This window comes from Entelurus aequoreus, linkage group LG24, assembly GCF_033978785.1.
Source record: "Entelurus aequoreus isolate RoL-2023_Sb linkage group LG24, RoL_Eaeq_v1.1, whole genome shotgun sequence".
In the NCBI taxonomy this organism is placed as follows: domain Eukaryota; kingdom Metazoa; phylum Chordata; class Actinopteri; order Syngnathiformes; family Syngnathidae; genus Entelurus; species Entelurus aequoreus.
The window spans coordinates 9,569,465-9,587,406 of NC_084754.1; the positions used below are offsets into that span (position 1 = coordinate 9,569,465).

Sequence of the window (17,942 nt, forward strand, 5' to 3'; positions counted from 1 at the left end):
ACTGTATTCATGTGTTGTTTCCTTTTAGCTGGGATCCAACCAAACGGATGACGCCCAATGAGGGTTTACAGCATGACTGGATCCTGGAGGGGAATTTCAACAAGGTGAGGCCCAGAACTAAACCATCAGTGAAGAAGCAGACTGCCAATGTGAGCACTACAAGGAGCAATGGTGAACACAATTACGGCAAACAAGCTCATGGCAAATCTGGTGAGTAATATTCATAAACACTCCAAAGTGGAACCTCTAAAGTCAAACAAACACTGAAACGAACCTTATGAGACCTTCATTGAAACTATTAATTCTAGGTAGTCGTCGTCACTTGTTAAAAACAAGGTAAAGATTTTTTAGTTTCAATGGCTGACTGAGTTTTGACACCACCTTCGTTTTCTCGTTCATCATTAAAGACGTCCAAATACTACAGTGGTAAGCTTATTTTTACACTTGTATGACAGACAGCAATATGTCTCCAAATCTATATTGCGGTGTATATTACAACCTCCTGGTATAACAATATGTATATTACAATATATTATTTGGAATATAAATTACATATAATTATTTCAAACAGCTGACAAAGGCTCCTAATTTGGCTGTTGATTTATGCTGAAAAATATTTCCATTACCTGTTGTATTATTTTCTCAAAACTATTATAAATCTACTTAATAATTTACTTTTAATATCTGGTTACTTTATGTTGTAACCTGGTTCTATCCACACTTGTGTTAAAATGTAATTATCACTCATTCTTCTGTTGTTTGGATATTTAACATTAGTTTTGGGTGATACTACAAATTTGCGTATTAATCCAATACCAAGTAGTTACAGGGGCAGTATTGGTCATGCCAATGCTGATACTGGTACTTTAAATTTTCAAGACATTCTAATCACAATTATAATCAGATAACAACACAGGATGGCAGTGTAACAATAGCAATTATATATTTAAATGATTTCCTTATTCCCTTTTATTACATACAATATGTTGAGCAAAATAAAGTCTATAGTGCAAAAAACTAAACAAAAACTATGATTTAAATACTTTGGTTTTGCCCTTAAATTCCTCCTGTGTCCACCGACTTACTGTCTAAGTTTGTAAACAATAACAAAAACGACAAAATATTGATCAAATCACTGTATCAACCATGTACTGATACTATACTTGGTATCATTACTGTCAATATTTGTATCGAACCGTCCATCTATGTTTACATTCAGTAGCTCTAGCTTAGCGGTTAGCATGTCGTCCTATAACCTCCTACCACAGCGCTATTCAACTGGCGGCCAGTGGGCCAAATCAGGACAACGAATTAAACCATACAGGCTTTGTCTCTCAAAACTTGAGAGACAAATATTTTTAAAGCAAATTTCCAAAAAAACAAGAGTGCTCCTGTTGTATAGACATATTTGCAACACCCTCCCGTTTTTAGCGGGAGAATCCCGGTATTCAGCGCCTCTCCCGACAACCTCCCGGCAGAGATTTTCTCCCGACAAACTCCCGGTATTCAGCCGGAGCTGGAGGCCACGCCCCCTCCAGCTCAATGCGGACCTGAGACTGAGTGGAGACAGCCTGTTCTCACGTCCGCTTTCCCACAAAATAAACGGCTTGCCTGCCCAATGAACGGAGAAGTTAAACAGGACAATACTGCCATCTAATGGATAGCCACAGGAACACTGAAATTCAAGTATTTTCTTTTTTTTTCTATGTAAATAAAATAAATATATATATATATATATATATAGCAAGAATTCACTGAAAGTCAAGTATTTCATACATATATATATATATGAAATATATATGAAATACTCCAGTTGGTGAATTCTAGCTGTAAATAACCACGCCCCCAACCACCCCCCAACCCCCACCCCCACCCCCTACCCCCCACCTCCCGATATTGGAGGTCTCAAGGTTGGCAAGTATGTGTATAGAAGAACTTGGAACACTGTAAACACTTGGCAGATCTTTGCATTGACATTTAATCTTGTTATCATGAATCAATTTAAGTGGACCCCGACTTAAACAAGTTGAAAAACTTATTCGGGTGTTACCATTTAGTGGTCAATTGTACGGAATATGTACTTCACTGTGCAATCTACTAATAAAAGTCTCAATCAATCAATCAATAGCAAACACTGGGGTCCAAACTTGTGATTCATGACTGAGGCGTTCCTCAAGGCACACCTTTAAGTCCTCTCCTTTTTGGCAGTTACAATTGTTTTTCATAATGTAATTTATGTATGTAACTAAGGTGTTGCTGTAGCCTGTTTACTTCATATGCAGTCAGTAGTCATTTAATTAACGTCTTTAGTTATACTAGTGATGTTCTTCGAAGATCCATTTTAGGTGCCCTCTTTTTAATCCATCCATCCATTTTCTACCGCTTGTCCCTTACGGGGTCGCGGGGGGTGCTGGAGCCTATCTAACCCCTGTTGCACCGTGCTGCCCCCTATTTTTAATCATTTGTTGCTATTCAACTGGTGGCCAGCGAGTTCAGTTAAAAAAAAAAGACTCACATTTTTAAAAACACTAGATTGCTGTCATAGAGATGATCTTTGACTAGCTTTTTTGCAAAAGCACCTTAAAACCTCTAAAGGCTTAGTGGCCACATGCGTGGACAGCACCTTTTAGCTCTTATTTCCAAAATTGTGTATACTACTGAATTGGGGTCTTATGGCCGCTTATGTGGACACTTATACTGCCATCTGGTGGTGTCAGAAGAGTATAATACACAATGGAATTTGGAAAGAAAAAAAAAGTGTAAAAATAAGAATTAGCATGTCACTAAACATGAAGTACACGTTTGTGTACTTATGGACTAAGTACATCATATCAAAAGATGATTCTTAGTTTTTATTCTAATTAGGGTCCAATAAGCCCAAATAGCAAAGAGAAATTAAAAAAAGCATGTAAACAAACAGCTTGGGCCTTAAGAGGTTAAAAACAGCAGAGCGCTCGTGTGACGGACAAAATAAATAGACCGAAATCAAACATCTTCTGTAGAGGTTGCTGCTTCTACGGAATATACAAAATAGGACTAATTAGTAAAGGGAGAAGTCCGCCCCTCGGTCCTTAACTTTCTTGTAATGTGGCCTCCGAAAAAACGTATTAGAATGTCCCTGTCCTACGTAGTCCTCATCCTCCAGTGATAATAATACTTGTAAGAAACTTTCTTGCCGCCATGGAGGCGAGGACTAGTTGTGATGGGGATGCGGCCGTTCGATTGTCGCTGTTAAATGTGCGGCACACAACAAAAATGTGTCATCAACATGTGGATAGTATGAAAAGCTCGATTGTTGGACACCTTTATATCGTACAAAACCCTACTAAGATTGTTATGATGCCAACAATACAAGCCTCTGACCTTCGAGGTTCCACTTTCACAACATTCTCATATAGAGATTTGCCATCAGGCAGCCGTCTAACTTTCTTTCTCGCCCCGGTACAGCAGAGAGGCTCAGCTCGGACGACAACTGTGACAACGAGAAGCTGAAGAGAGACGGTTCTGACACAAGCACCGCCTCCACTGAGCGCCTGCGGCCCATCGGGGCTTCGGCGGAGGAGGAGGTGTGCGAAAGCGAGCACTGCAAGCTGCGGGATGCGGGTTTAGAGAAGCCCGTTCACATCATCCTCAAACCTCAGGAGAAAGAGGGCACAGAGCCTCAGGACAGCCAAGAGCCGTCTCCTTGTTTGCCTCCTGCCATGTAAGGGAGTCATGTTGCATTCACTGGAAATGGGAAAACTCACACGGACGTGGAGATTGTCACCTGTGTTCCATCTCAGGAAAATGAACTAAATTGGTACAAGCCACGCTTTTCCTGCAGGCTGATGGTGACATGTTGGTACAAACACTGCCATGTAGTGTAGCGTGAACGTCCCACAACTAGTGTGAGGGTACAAAGGGCACCGACACTTCTAAGTTGACATGTGAGAGAAAACTATTTTAGAAATGAATGTATAGAATAGGTTGCATCAATCATTAGTAAAAAACAAAAAAGTTCAGTTCAATAAGTTGTCAATCAATCAATCACTATGTATATATATAGCCCCTAATCACAAGTGCCTCAAAGGGCTTCACAAACCACAATTACATCCCCTGAACTGGCCCACATCCGGGCAAGGAACAACTTCAAAAGCCCGAACTGAGAAAAAGAAGGAACCCTTGGGAAGGTGCTGCAGATGTGACAACACCCTCCTGGTTGATCGGCTGCAATGGATGCCGAGTGGGTACAATTATTTCATTGTTAGATTAATAGATAATGTAAAAGTCCACAAATTGTAATATTTTTGTATGTATTTGCCACATAAGATTGTTCAGAAAAGGTTGTTTCAACTTATTTTTTATTTATTGGATGCAGTCTTGGCTGAGCATTGAAATCCCCAACAGATCAGAAAGCTATATTTCAAAATGTTAGAAATTAAATTGTATGTGCTTTCCCAGGTGTAAAAGTGTGTATGCAATACAAGCTGAGCCAAAACTATTTTTATGGTAAGACATGATAAGATAGCGTGTACCTTTTTAACTGGATCGCAAACAATTGTATTTATTTGTTTTAGCAAATGTTTCACATATGATTAGTAAACTGTGTGTGTATTTGTATTGAAGTTAAAGTATGATATATATTTGTGTTGTTGTCTCCTATACATTTGTGCTACAGATACAGAGGAGTTATATATGAAAATATTTTCAATGTCTGTGTTACCAGTATTTTTACATTACAAAGAACAAACAAAAAGACAATCTTAGTTTTGTGCCTTGCAGTATTAGAGATATTGCACTTTACTGATGTGTGCGTACATCTGGACTACTGCAGGATTCTTAATGTTGTGTAATATATGGAATCTCCCTACTCCCTGTTCCACTGTAAAGACCTCCTGATATGCTTATTTATCTGTATTTATATAAATTATTTTTCATCCTGCATTGCCATTAGTTTGAATTCAAGCTGACACTAGTGTCCTGAGTGACAATCATAACAGCCATTAGAGATTTTAAAAGAATGAACATTGAAGACAAAATATGAATATGAAGTGAATCATTTTATCTTTGTCATGTATTTAAATGTTGAAATAAAATGGGTTTTTTAATATTTCTGCGACGAGGAACTGAATTATATCATTTTTTATCTCCATAACTATTTTTAGAGGCGTAAAATAAATAAAAATAGCAATGTTTAGCGGAACATTTTTTTTAATAATACAGGATACAGGGAAATATATTATTTGTATTAAATGTATATGTTCTTCCTACTCATAGGTAATAGTTGTCACATTTTTAAAAGTATATTTTTCAACATTTTGGGGCTAAATCATACATTTTCAAGCAAAAAAATGGCTAAACAAACTAAAACTATCAATACTACTGTAGTATTGGCCACTAGAGGAGACCAAACCAATCAGAGAGTGCTGTTCAGTATAGGGGGCCACTGATTGGCTCAGCCTGAGGCAGTCCAGGGATGCCAAACTGCTAGTTTGAAAACGGGTTTAAAAAATAGCACTGTTTTTATGGAAAAAATGACAGGTTAGTCGCCAGAATTTTACTGTACTCCTGTGGTGGTTTTACAATATATTACTGTATTACAGTACCACTGTTTTGTTTTTTTTTAATTCTGGCGACTGAGCTGACAGATTTTTACCGTAAAAAAAAAGAATTTTCAGTAATACACAGTAGAAACAAAAACCGTACATTTTACGGCAAAAGACTGGTAGCTCAGTCGGCAGCATTTCACAGTAAAAAACAGTGGTAGAGTTTTTTCAAATTTACAGTAATATGTTGTAACAAAAAAAAACACCGTAAATGTTACTGTAAAATCTATTTGTTTTTTGACAGTGAACAATTTGGTGTTTTTTGACAGTGAACAATTTGATGGATTTTTTGCTTTAAAATCATAACTCAACAAAAAAGTATTTATTTTGAATATACAAAATAGTTTGGAAAGTATGATAATAATATTTGTTGCAATATTGGATAATATTAAAAGTATGCAATTTCATGCACTACATATATATATATATTAGGGCTGCAACTAACGATTAATTTGATAATCGATTAATCTGTCCATTATTACTTCGATTAATCGATTAATAATCGGATAAAAGAGACAAACTACATTTCTATCCTATCCAGTATTTTATTGAAAAAAAACAGCATACTGGCACCATACTTATTTTGATTATTGTTTCTCAGCTGTTTGTAAATGTTGCAGTTTATAAATAAAGGTTTAGTAAAAAAAAAAAAAAAATTTTTTTTTTTTAAAAATAGAAAAATGCGCATGCGCATAGCATAGATCCAACGAATCGATGACTAAATTAATCGGCAACTATTTTAATAATCGATTTTAATCGATTTAATCGATTAGTTGTTGCAGCCCTAATATATATATATATATATATATATATATATATATATATATATATATATATATATATATATATATATATATATATATATATATATATATATATTTGCTTTTTTTAATTTATTTTTTTTCAAAAATCGAAAAAAGGAATACATTTGGTAAGAAAAGATAAAATACTTTTTTGACACATTATTTCCAGGCATACACGGGCCATATAAAATGATGTGGCAGGCCAGATCTGGCCCCCGGGCCTTCAATTTGACACAAGTGCTATATTAGATTAAAAGAGTGTTAAGGTGATTAAAGGAAGGTTTTCATGTCTAGATAGCACTCATATTGTTGAGAAACGTATTTAGAAAGTCATAAAAAATATTTGCACTCTAGCTATACAAATATTCGATTTATAATTCACGATTCCTACTTCTCCAAAAAAAAAGTTTATGATGGGCATGCCTGTAACCAACCAACGAGGGACTACTTTATTATTATGATACACAATTACTTTTACGAATTGACTATGTTAAAGTTAAAGGTAAAGTCCCAACGATTGTCACACATTGTGGAAATGTGCATTTGACCCATCCCCATTTTCACCCTCTGGGAGGTGAGAGGAGCAGTGAGCAGGAGCGTGCGCCGCGCTCAGGAATCATTTGCTGATCAGTTAAATCGATTTAACCTCCAATTCCAACCCTTGATGCTGAGTGCCAAGCGGGAAGGCAGGGTCCCATTTTTATAGTCTTTGGTATGACTCGGCCGGGGTTTGAACTCACAACCTCCCTAGTCTCAGGGCGACCACAAGGCCACTGAGCCTCGTGGTTTGGCTTGTGGAGCTAGTTGTAGTAATACGCACATTTACCAGTTAAAACAATTCCAAATACATACAGAAAACACTTAAATGACAACCATAAACATTTACATTAATACTCTCTTTCATAAATACGCTCTATTGATGTTTGTGTTGGTTCCCTCTTACAACAACACTAAACCCCCTAATGGAAAATGTCAATATGGCACAATGATGTCATGAACTTGATAATATCTTACCCATTTTACGTCTTGTTAAAATTATATATACAGTTGCCTTTTGCTCGAGTGCAGCTGAGATTGGCTCCAGCACCCCCGCAAGGGACAATCGGTAGGAATAAATGGATGGCTGAAGAGTTCATACCTACTGGGACCACTGTTTCCGTATTCGCGAATTTCCTATTTTGGTCCTTGCTGGATGCCTTAGACGGAAAGATGGCGACCCTTGCGCTGGTTAGCCGTCCTGCGAGTGTCCTTCCAAAGGTTTCTAGTAAGTAACGACAAAGCAGTGATTAGTAAACATCTTGACGTTTATGTCATTTTTGGGGGTAGATTAAAATAATGTCGTCCGAGCACAGGTTCACGTTGGAAGTATTTACGCGGGTTGAATGACCTTGTTTACCGGCTAATGCTAACCATGGCTAAGTGCTAACATCAGCTAGTTTTCTATCTGTCAATACTTGTCTGCACCTACAGCTATTAACGTGCCTTCATGTAAATAAAAGGACATTTCACTTAAATTGTGTGATCAAGTCTGACGTGGCGTGTTAAGGGTAGTATGCAGCTTCAATACAAACTTGCAAAGGGATAATGACAGACACAATTGTCACTTATTATCTGTATATTCATACATCTGCAGGTAAGTGTTTTAGGTGTACCTGAATTCCAATCACTATGCCTTGTTTGTGACTAAATTGAACGTGGATCTGAGGTGGCGACTTGTCCAGGGTGTACCATGCCTTCCGCCCGAATGCAGCTGAGATAGGCTCCAGCACTCCCCGCCACCCCAAAAGGGACAAGCGGTAGAAAAAGGATGAATGAACGTGGATCTACTTGGGCGGGGCGATAATGCTGAAAACTGTATCACAAAATAAGATTTTTAGAATGATCGATATCAATTACTATTTATATTTAATATGATCTATGGAAAATATGGACCAGGTAAAACATATATTAAATGTTAACATTTTTATTTCAAATGTCATCTTCCTCTGATTATAATCCCTTCAGCTATCAAGGCAGAAAAGAAATTTCAACACAACCATGGAAAACAATCAATGCACCTCTGTATTTAAAAACTGTTTTTTGGGACGACAAGAAGAAACTGATCAGCTGACCTCAGACCTTGTGGGGGTGTACATTTTTTAAAAGGTCTGACATATATTGTGGCGCTAATCCATAAAGAGATCTAAAAACAAACAATATTTAAAAATGAATTCTAAAATGAACTGGCAGCCAGTGAAGGGATTCTAAAATGAGGGTAATGTGTTCATGTTTTTTAGTGCCAGATAAAACAAAGTTTGAACTCACAACAAACACTAAATGACCTCTTTTAATTAAGGTGATGAAATAAATATGAAATAAATGCTTAATAAACTGTAACAAAATAGTGCAAAGTGTAAAAGTTTACGGATAGAGAAACTTGAGGAGAACCATTTTTTGCAGGTTTACTGCCAGGAAGTCACGTTGTCTGTAACATTTATTTTTGGTCTGCTATTTTTATTTAAGTATGGAAATGAATTAATGTTGTGCAGTAATTATTATTTTAATATTATTGGACCAAATTATTATTTTAAAGTTGCACATTTGTTATATTTTGTTATTTATTTTATTTATACGGTCCTGCACTTTAGTTCCTATTTGTAGTTTTCGTACATCCGAATAGAAAACGGACAAGGGTTGAAAAGATGAACGTGGCAAAGGACTACGGTCCGTTTGCAAAAATCCAAATAACTGTCATACTGTCGAGGTGACTTTTCCTGTTTTATCAACAATTTATTTGCTCTCTGCAGCCCTAACTTACTTTCTCTTCTCACTCAATGCAGAGAATCAACAGCGAGACAGCATGATGGCGCAACCTAATTTGATAGTTGATACTGTTATACGCGATTGGCTGTTTAGCATGTCCCTCACATTGCTTACTGATAATTTCCTGTTTCGTTAGATTACCAGACTGCGAGCGCTTTTGTTCATGCAACCAACCGCTTCATTCTGCCTGGTTTCTTCCGACCAAAAAAAACCAAACATATATATATATCTGGAATATTTTATCAAACACATTTTTTACTTATATCGATTACGTGTCTATTGCGATATATATTGATATCATTTTATCAACCCAACCTTAGGACCTACTCACCTCACCTCCTGTTTTCCTCTTCAGAGGGTTGCTGTCCCCCCGCTGTGCTGTCGGTTTCCTCCGTCGTCCCAGTTCACCAGAGGAAGCTGCACCATGCTGTCATCCCCAAAGGAAAGGGAGGTCGTTCGTCTTCCAGCGGAATAGCGGCCACTGTGTTCGGTGCTACAGGCTTCCTGGGGCGATATGTGGTCAATCGGCTGGGTGAGTAGAATGAATAAAACAAACTGGCAATATTGTGTTATTTTAATGGGAACTTCATGTATGGCATTAGGGTGCGTTCACACTCGTCATTTGGGCTGGTTCAAAAGTAGGGATGAGCAAAAAGGCCTAACATCTATATCGTGATTGCAGCCTCCTGCGATAATGACATATCACAATATACAACAGTATTTGGTATATTAATGATAGTGAGTTACAAAGGCTCCTAATTTGGCTGCTGATGTATGCAGTAACATATTGCATAATTTCTAGTTGTATTATGTTCTCAAAACTATTATTAATCTACTTGCTAATTTACTCTTAATAGCGTGTACTTTCTGTTGTAACATGTTTCTATCTACACTTCTGTTGAAATGTAATAAGCACTTATTCGTCTTTTGTTTAAAGGGGAGTTTGGGACATATTATGCAAAACCAACTTTTCTTACCTATTGCTACCTGTTTTTGTGTATTTGGGATCTGCATAAGTCCTGAAAATGTGGAAATCAAACTATATAAAACAATCTTCATACTTACTCCAATCGAGCCCTTCGGAATTTTCCCAATTTGGGACGTTTTATTCAATTGGTGACGTCAGCGGATATCTCATATATGGTAAAGTTTTACCTGAAGAGTTAAGCACGAGTCCACCTTTGTAGTCCAACATCAATAAATTCCATCTTTTTCTCTGAAATCTTGTTGTGGGGCAGACTGGCTTGTACATGGACATGCATTCTCAGCTGTTGCCATTTGTAATACAAAGTAGAGTATAGTTCAAACTTATATCTGTTAGTCCATATGGAAGCGCTAAAAACTACAACATGGATGACGGAGAGAAGACGTAGTCAAAGTGCCATCCATCCATCCATTTTCTACCGCTTGTCCCTTTTTGGGGTCGCGGGGGGTGCTGGAGCCTATCGCAGCTGCATTCGGGCGGAAGGCGGGGTACACCCTGGACAAGTCGCCACCTCATCACAGGGCCAACACAGATAGACAGACAACATTCACACACTAGGGACCATTTAGTGTTGCCAATCGACCTATCCCCAGGTGCATGTCTTTGGCGGTAGGAAGAAGCCGGAGCACCCGGAGGGAACCCACGCAGTCACGGGGAGAACAGGCAAACTCCAAACAGAAAGTTCCCAAGCCCGGGATTGAACTCAGGAATACTCAAGACCTTCGTATTTTGAGGCACATGCACTAACCCCTGTGTCACCGTGCTTGAAGTGGAGGCACGTAAATAGGACCACCCACAAAAAGATGGTCTGTAAAACATAATCCATGCAACATTTTCACCAAAGAACCACCAATACATGTAACGTAAACCAGTTTTAAATGTAGAAAAAAAACATAATGTTAACTTTCGAGAGCTTTGTGGTTAGCATGTTGTAAAAATATCCCCCTATGGTGTGTAGTACAGCATGTTTGGCTATTCCTCGTCCTCCAGTGATGGTACTTGTAAGAAACTTACTGTTTATAGGCCGCCATGGAGGTGACAATTGCTGACCTACAAGTGAATTTGCACTGTGAAGGGACATTAGCTGTTAGCAAAAATGCTACCCTGCATTCAGGACGCGTTTGTTTGCTTGTCTCTGTCAAATTTGCGGAAAACAGCTAAAACGTGTCATAAACATGCATTATCACTATATAATAATAGTATTAAAATCCATATCAGCCTAATTTATATCCGTACATCGTTGATATTGCGCAACCCTATTCAAAACAAACTAGTCCGTGAGCTCTGCTTGTACAGTACGTTCCGCTTGGCCGAGTGTGAACATAGCCAAGTGAAGCCAGAACCAGAATCAACAGTCAAGAGTGAGGCAAGTGTGAACGCCGACCGCACCAAAACACCACATATGATGATACCAAATGTAAATAAATATGTGCTTTTAAGCAAAAATGATCAAAAAACAAGAGTTAAATGTCCCATAAGCGCAAAAGTGGTCAGAAATCATATCTCCCTACAACACAACTTTGTGAACCTTTTTAACGCCCTTGCAGAATTTAAATAATCTTCACCGGAAAATTTCAGCAGGTAAAAAAAAAAATGTTTAAGTCCACATCACCTATGCTGTCCCATTGACACACATCTTAGCATTATTTAGTCCACACACTAAAATGCAAACGTGAATGCTAACCAAACCGCACTAATGTGACCGCTAAGTATCTTTTTATTTCTGGTTCGGTTGAGACTAAAGGGCTACAAATGTAAGTGCACCCTAACAGACTGGCTGAATGGGAATAGCTCTTTGCTTCACATGTTTGATTTGGTGTTTTTTTCAGGTCGGATTGGCTCTCAGATCGTAGTGCCTCACCGCTGTGATCAGTATGACACCATGTATTTCAAGCCTATGGGGGACCTGGGACAAATCATTTTTATGGTATATAAGTCTCAAAAAAGTAAGTGATAGTAGAATGTTCCTCGGAGCCCTCACTCTGACTTTGTTTGGAAATCTGCTGCAGGAGTGGGATGCCCGGGACAAAGACTCCATCAGAAGAGCTTTGGAGAACTCCAACGTGGTCATCAACCTTGTGGGCAAGGAATGGGAAACAAGGTATTCCTGTGATAATAAATGCTGTTGTATTTCTATGTGTTCTGCAGTTTAATGTTCCTTTTCTGTGTCAAGCAACTACCACTTTGAGGATGTGTTTGTGAGCATCCCTCAGCAAATTGCCAAGGCAAGCAGAGAGGCCGGCATCACTAAGTTCATCCACATGTCTCACCTCAACGCTGACATACGCAGCTCGTCCAAATACCTCAGGAACAAGGTAACCTACGTTATAATATTAGGTGTGTGGATACGGTTCTGTGTGCTCATCACTATTGTGTCCTAGGCGGTGGGAGAGAATGCGGTGAGAGATGAATTTCCCGACGCCATCATCATGAAGCCATCAGAGATGTTTGGGAGGGAGGACAGGTTTTTCAACTACTACGCAAGTGAGGCTGACGTTGCGTCTTCACAGGAAGTGATTAGAGGATCAGATTGGACTTGTCATTTCCTTGTCATTTGTTTTAGATATGCGTTGGTTCGGCAACGCCATCCCACTCATGGACCTTGGGAAGAAAACGGTCAAGCAGCCTATTCATGTAAGTTTGCTAGGAAACTGAAGTTAATCTTTTGTAGTGATCATTCCTTCCATCAGATCACCAAATAGATGTTCAGGCTTCTTTTCCCCCTCAGTTACATAAACACATCAGTAGTTTAAATAAATTAACTAAATGAATTTGGCGCTACAGTAAAGTATTTGCATTTGTCAAATAAGTCCTCTTCTTCATCAGGTGGTGGATGTGGCGAAGGCAATCATAAGCGCTGTCAGAGACCCAGAGGCCAATGGAAAGACATACGCTCTAGCTGGGTGGGTCACCATTTCACACCTCCATCAAATAAATACGTATCAAATAGTAAGAGTAAGAATAGAATAATTACCTGCTCCTGCACAATTTAACTAGATCCAATGTAAGAGATGTTGCCTTTTAAAAAAAAACTCAGTTTTGATTGTCAAAATAAATTAACAATATTATTGTAGAGCTGCAATGCAGGTCGCCTTAAAAAAGATTTGATTGGCGTATATGGTGGCTTTGCAAGTTTCGGACCCGAAAAAACTTGCGTCGTGCAATACCAATTTACAGTACAGGCCAAAAGTTTGGACGCACCTTCTCATTTCAATGTGTTTTCTTTATTTTCATGAGTATTTACATTGTAGATTGTCACTGAAGGCATCAAAACTATGACACCTGTGAAGTGAAAACCATTTCAGTTGACTACCTCTTGAAGCTCATCGAGACAATGCCAAGAGTGTGCAAAGCAGTAATCAGAGCAAAGGGTGTCTATTTTGAAGAAACTAGAATATATAAAACATGTTTTCAGTTATTTCACCTTTTTTTGTAAAGTACATAACTCCACATGTGTTCATTCATAGTTTTGATGCCTTCAGTGACAATCTACAATGTAAATAGTCCTGAAAATAAAGAAAACGCATTGAATAAGGAGAAGGTGTGTCCAAACTTTTGGCCTGTACTGTATATCACAATATATTAAGCATATACATAATAAAACCTTTTCAAAATGGGTTGCAAAGGCTCCTAATTTGGCTGCTGACGTATGCGCTAACGTACTGCATCATTTCTAGTTGTCGTATTTTTACAAAACTTTTATAAATCTCTGGCTAATTAACTGTTAAGTTCTGGTTACTTTATGTTGCAACATGGTTCTATTTACACTTCTGTTAAAATACTTTACATTCGTTTTGGGTGATGCTACACATTTTGGTATCGATCCAATACCAAGTAGTTACACAGGCAATATTGGTCAAACCATTGCTGATACTGATATGTTCGATAACATTTTTTGATTACCGTAAATTATTGATCACAATTATAATCAGCCAAAAACAAATGATGGGTGTAAAACTATCAATTCAATATTTAAATTATTTCCTACTATTGGCTGTGGCATTAAGGAGTCCTGTTATGATTTTTTTCTACATTTAAAACACTTCCTTGTGGTCTATATAACATGTAATGGTGGTCTGTGATCAAAATTTTGCATACAATATGTTTTACAGAACATCTTCAAGCTGCTTTCTGGCCGTCTTTTCAGGAAGCCACCATTTTGTTGGCGGTCTTATTTACGTGCCTCTACTTCGACAGCGTCTTCTCCCCGCCATCCATGTTGTAGTTTTTAGCGCTTCCATATGGAGTCTACTGACATTAAGTATGAACTATACACTAATTTATATTAGAAATGGCAACAGCAGAGGAGACATGTGCATGTACAAGCCAGTCTGCCCCCCAAAAAGTTTTAAGAAAAAGAAAGAACTTATTGACTTAAGCGTCGGACTACAATGGCGGACTGGCCCAAAGCTCTTCGGGTAAATCTCTACTGTATGTGGAGATATCCACTGACGTTGGCTCGTAAGGAGGAAATATGAAGTAAAGTAAGATTGTTTTATGAATATCTCTGCCATGCCTCCATAGTTAGATTTCAAACATTTGTGATTTATACAGATCCCAAATCCATAAAAATAAGTACCAATAGGTAAGAAAAGTTAGTTTTGCATTTGGTTTTTACCCTTAAAAGTCCTCTTGTGTTCAAGGACTTATTTCCCAAGATTGTAAACAAAAACTAAATATTTTTGATAATAAAAAATATCGCTCTAAACACTGTAGTATCGACCATGTGCCGTATTTTTCGGAGTATAAGTCGCTCCGGAGTATAAGTCGCACCGGCCGAAAACGCATAATAAAGAAGGAAAAAAAACATATATAAGTCGCACTGGAGTATAAGTCGCATTTTTTGGGGAAATTTATTTGATAAAACCCAACACCAAGAATAGACATTTGAAAGGCAATTTAAAATAAATAAAGAATAGTGAACAACAGGCTGAATAAGTGTACGTTATATGACACATAAATAACCAACTGAGAACGTGCCTGGTATGTTAACGTAACATATTATGGTGAGAGTCATTCAAATAACTATAACATATAGAACATGATATACGTTTACCAAACAATCTGTCACTCCCAATCGCTAAATCCCATGAAATCTTATACGTCTAGTCTCTTACGTGAATGAGCTAAATAATATTATTTGATATTTTACGGTAATGTGTTAATAATTTCACACATAAGTCGCTCCTGAGTATAAGTCGCACCCCCGGCCAAACTATGAGAAAAACTGTGACTTATAGTCTGAAAAATACGGTACTGATAATTTACTTGGTATGGTTATGGCTGATATTTGTATCGGTCCGCCCACCTTTGTTTACATTCAAGAGCTCTAACTTGCAGTTAGCGGTTATCTTCTCCTCCTACAGTGTGTCGTGTAGCATGTTTATCTTTTCCTTGTCCTTCAGTGATAATGGTACATGAAAGAAATATAGTTTAATTGCCGCCATGGAGGCAAGGATTGTTGACTTAGAAGTGGCCTTGCTGCACTGTAGAGAGACGATATCCACTAGTTAGGACTTTGAGTTGAGGACGCAGCTTTCGTCAAATTTGCCGGACACAGCTAGAATGTGTCATCAACATGCATTATCACGATATAATGTTAGCATTGAAAATGTTATCGTTGGCCAAATTTACGTCAACAGTATAACAAACAAACATTTAACGAAGTGATCACTGTACAAAATACTAATATCAAGATCATTTATATTGTTTTTATCTCACAACCCTAGCTCAAACTTCTCTAAAGCATGCATATTGACTATGAGACATCATTTGTATTTTTAATAGTCCCAACCGGTACCTTCTCCATGACCTGGTGGAGTACATCTACGGTGTGGCTCACAGGCGTTTTACACCCTACCCACTGCCCCGCCCACTCTTTCGGTAAGTGCACAACACCAGCATCTTAATTGCCCCGCCCCCCGGGGGAAAATTACATTAATATTTCATGTTACGAAAATAGCTTGCACATTTACAAGGTGCATTTCCACTCAAATTGATCAAACCCACACTGGAAAATGATGTTTTTAACATATTGTAGTTAGCAATCAAATAAATAGTTCATACATCTAATGCAGTGGTTCTTAACCTGGGTTCGATCAAACCCTAGGGGTTAGGTGAGTCGGGGTCAGGGGTTCGGCGGAGGTCAAGACACACCCGACTCATCGTGTAAATAAAAACTTCTCCCTATCGGCGTATTACGGATACGGCAACAGCAGAAGTCACACTGATTTGCAGGTGTGTCATTTGTTGTGAGTTTATGCACTGTGTTGGTTTTGTTGTTTGAACAAGGTGATGTTCATGCACGGTTCATTTTGTGCACCATTAAAAAAAAACATGGTAACACTTTAGTATGGGGAACATATTCACCATTAATAAGTTGCTTATTAACATGCAAATTAGTAACATATTGGCTCTTAACTAGTCATTATTAAGTACTTATTAATGCCTTATTCGGCATGGCCTTATTATAACCCAAACCCTCTAACCCTAACCAAATAACTCTAAATTAAGTCTTTGTTACTTAGAATATGTTCCCCATACTAAAGTGTTACCAAAAACATAACTTAGTCTTGAATTTGAGGGGAAAAAAACATTTTATTTTTCACTAAAGGGTTCGGTGACCGCGCATATGAAACTGGTGGGGTTCGGTACCTCCAACAAGGTTAAGAACCACTGATCTAATGTTATGTTTATTTATTTGCAATCACTTGGAAGTTTGTAAAATACTTTTACAATGGCTGTTAAATTTGAGTCAACCTTTCAGCCTCTAGAGGGCACTTTAACACAGGAAGTGGTGCCTACGGTGTACATAGGATTCAGTTATGATGAACTCTATTAATTTCTGTATATCCTTCCAGGCTGGCTGCTAAGGTTTTCGCAATGAACCCATTTGAACCTTGGACAACCGAAGATAAAGTAGAAAGGGTGAGAAAGAAGACAAAGGCTTGAGAAGATCAAAGAACTTGAGCACCATTACTGCGTTCATGACAATTGTTTTATCTTTCTGCAGTTTCACATAACCGATATGAAGTACCCAGGACTCCCCGGTCTGGAGGATCTCGGGATCAGTCCTTCCACGGTAGAACAAAGGGCTATTGAGATTCTGCGTCGCCATCGTAAATCCCGTTACATGGAAACCGAGCTGGACGCAACAAAGCCTGCCAAGACTGTCAACTTCTAAAGTGTTGAATCAGTGTCCCAACATTACTCTGACAAGCCTTGTCTTTAAATTCTGTATGTAAATAAAACAACATCCTATCCTTGATGGGTTGCTGTTGTGCCTTTCTAGGTAGTCGAAGACATGGTATACATTGCTTTTTGGTTTTGACATATCCAATGCAAGCCAACAACACAAGCTGCTATTATAATGCGGCACTTAAATCATAAGCATTGTTACGGCTGCATTAACTCTTATTCACACATACTAACATTATCAAAACCTGTTTTTATGCAGTGAAACTCAATGGACGCAATGATTTGTGTACACAATAACTGTCAAAGTGTACTTTGGAACCTCCATTGTAAAGCTTGCCATATAATGTGCAAAGATATCACCTTTACACTGACTAATAGACAATTTATCAGGTGGGTGTAGTTTCTATCAAAAGCACTAACTAGTCAATTTGGCAGGTGAGCCTCATTTTAATGCGTTGTCTAAAATGTTCAACTAAAAACTTGTAAGGTGATTGTTCGCAACTGGTATTGTGAAGATAAAGTGATAGGATGAATTTCTAACTATTAATATTTACCAAGAATAGAGCAAAT

The 17,942-nt window shown here is 38.0% G+C and overlaps 2 protein-coding genes and 1 long non-coding RNA gene across 4 annotated transcripts in view; 2 read left to right on the plus strand and 1 right to left on the minus strand.

Moving 5' to 3' along the window:
* dyrk4 (dual-specificity tyrosine-(Y)-phosphorylation regulated kinase 4) overlaps positions 1 to 3,990 on the plus strand; it is a 25,815-nt gene extending 21,825 nt beyond the window's left edge. The window contains exons 13-14 of one of the 2 annotated variants that reach the window (XM_062035923.1): positions 29 to 210; positions 3,451 to 3,990. In XM_062035923.1, the coding sequence (XP_061891907.1) occupies positions 29 to 210; positions 3,451 to 3,707 (439 nt within the window). In that variant the 3' untranslated portion in view covers positions 3,708 to 3,990. Of the gene's footprint in view, positions 1 to 28; positions 211 to 3,447 lie in introns of both variants that reach the window. The other variant, XM_062035922.1, reaches the window with a different exon arrangement.
* LOC133641852 (uncharacterized) overlaps positions 1 to 7,539 on the minus strand; it is a 10,404-nt gene extending 2,865 nt beyond the window's left edge. Inside the window, exon 1 of the long non-coding RNA XR_009824345.1 lies at positions 7,403 to 7,539. This is a non-coding gene — a long non-coding RNA (uncharacterized LOC133641852). The remainder of the gene's footprint in view (positions 1 to 7,402) is intronic.
* Positions 7,510 to 17,440, plus strand: ndufa9a (NADH:ubiquinone oxidoreductase subunit A9a). Its single transcript, XM_062035924.1, has 11 exons — positions 7,510 to 7,652; positions 9,546 to 9,722; positions 12,005 to 12,102; positions 12,185 to 12,276; positions 12,349 to 12,490; positions 12,557 to 12,659; positions 12,739 to 12,809; positions 13,002 to 13,078; positions 15,963 to 16,058; positions 17,036 to 17,102; positions 17,188 to 17,440. The coding sequence occupies exons 1-11, from the start codon at positions 7,598 to 7,600 to the stop codon at positions 17,356 to 17,358; spliced, it is 1,149 nt and encodes a 382-aa protein (XP_061891908.1). The 5' UTR covers positions 7,510 to 7,597; the 3' UTR covers positions 17,359 to 17,440.
* The last annotated feature ends 502 nt before the right edge of the window (positions 17,441 to 17,942 follow it).

Coding starts and splice junctions, on each gene's coding strand:
- ndufa9a (XM_062035924.1), top strand. CDS start 7,598: ATGGCGACCCTTGCGCTGGTTAGCCGTCCTGCGAGTGTCCTTCCAAAG. Junction 9,723..12,004: donor ATATGTGGTCAATCGGCTGG/GTGAGTAGAATG, acceptor TGTTTTTTTCAG/GTCGGATTGGCTCTCAGATC. Junction 16,059..17,035: donor CTGCCCCGCCCACTCTTTCG/GTAAGTGCACAA, acceptor ATATCCTTCCAG/GCTGGCTGCTAAGGTTTTCG.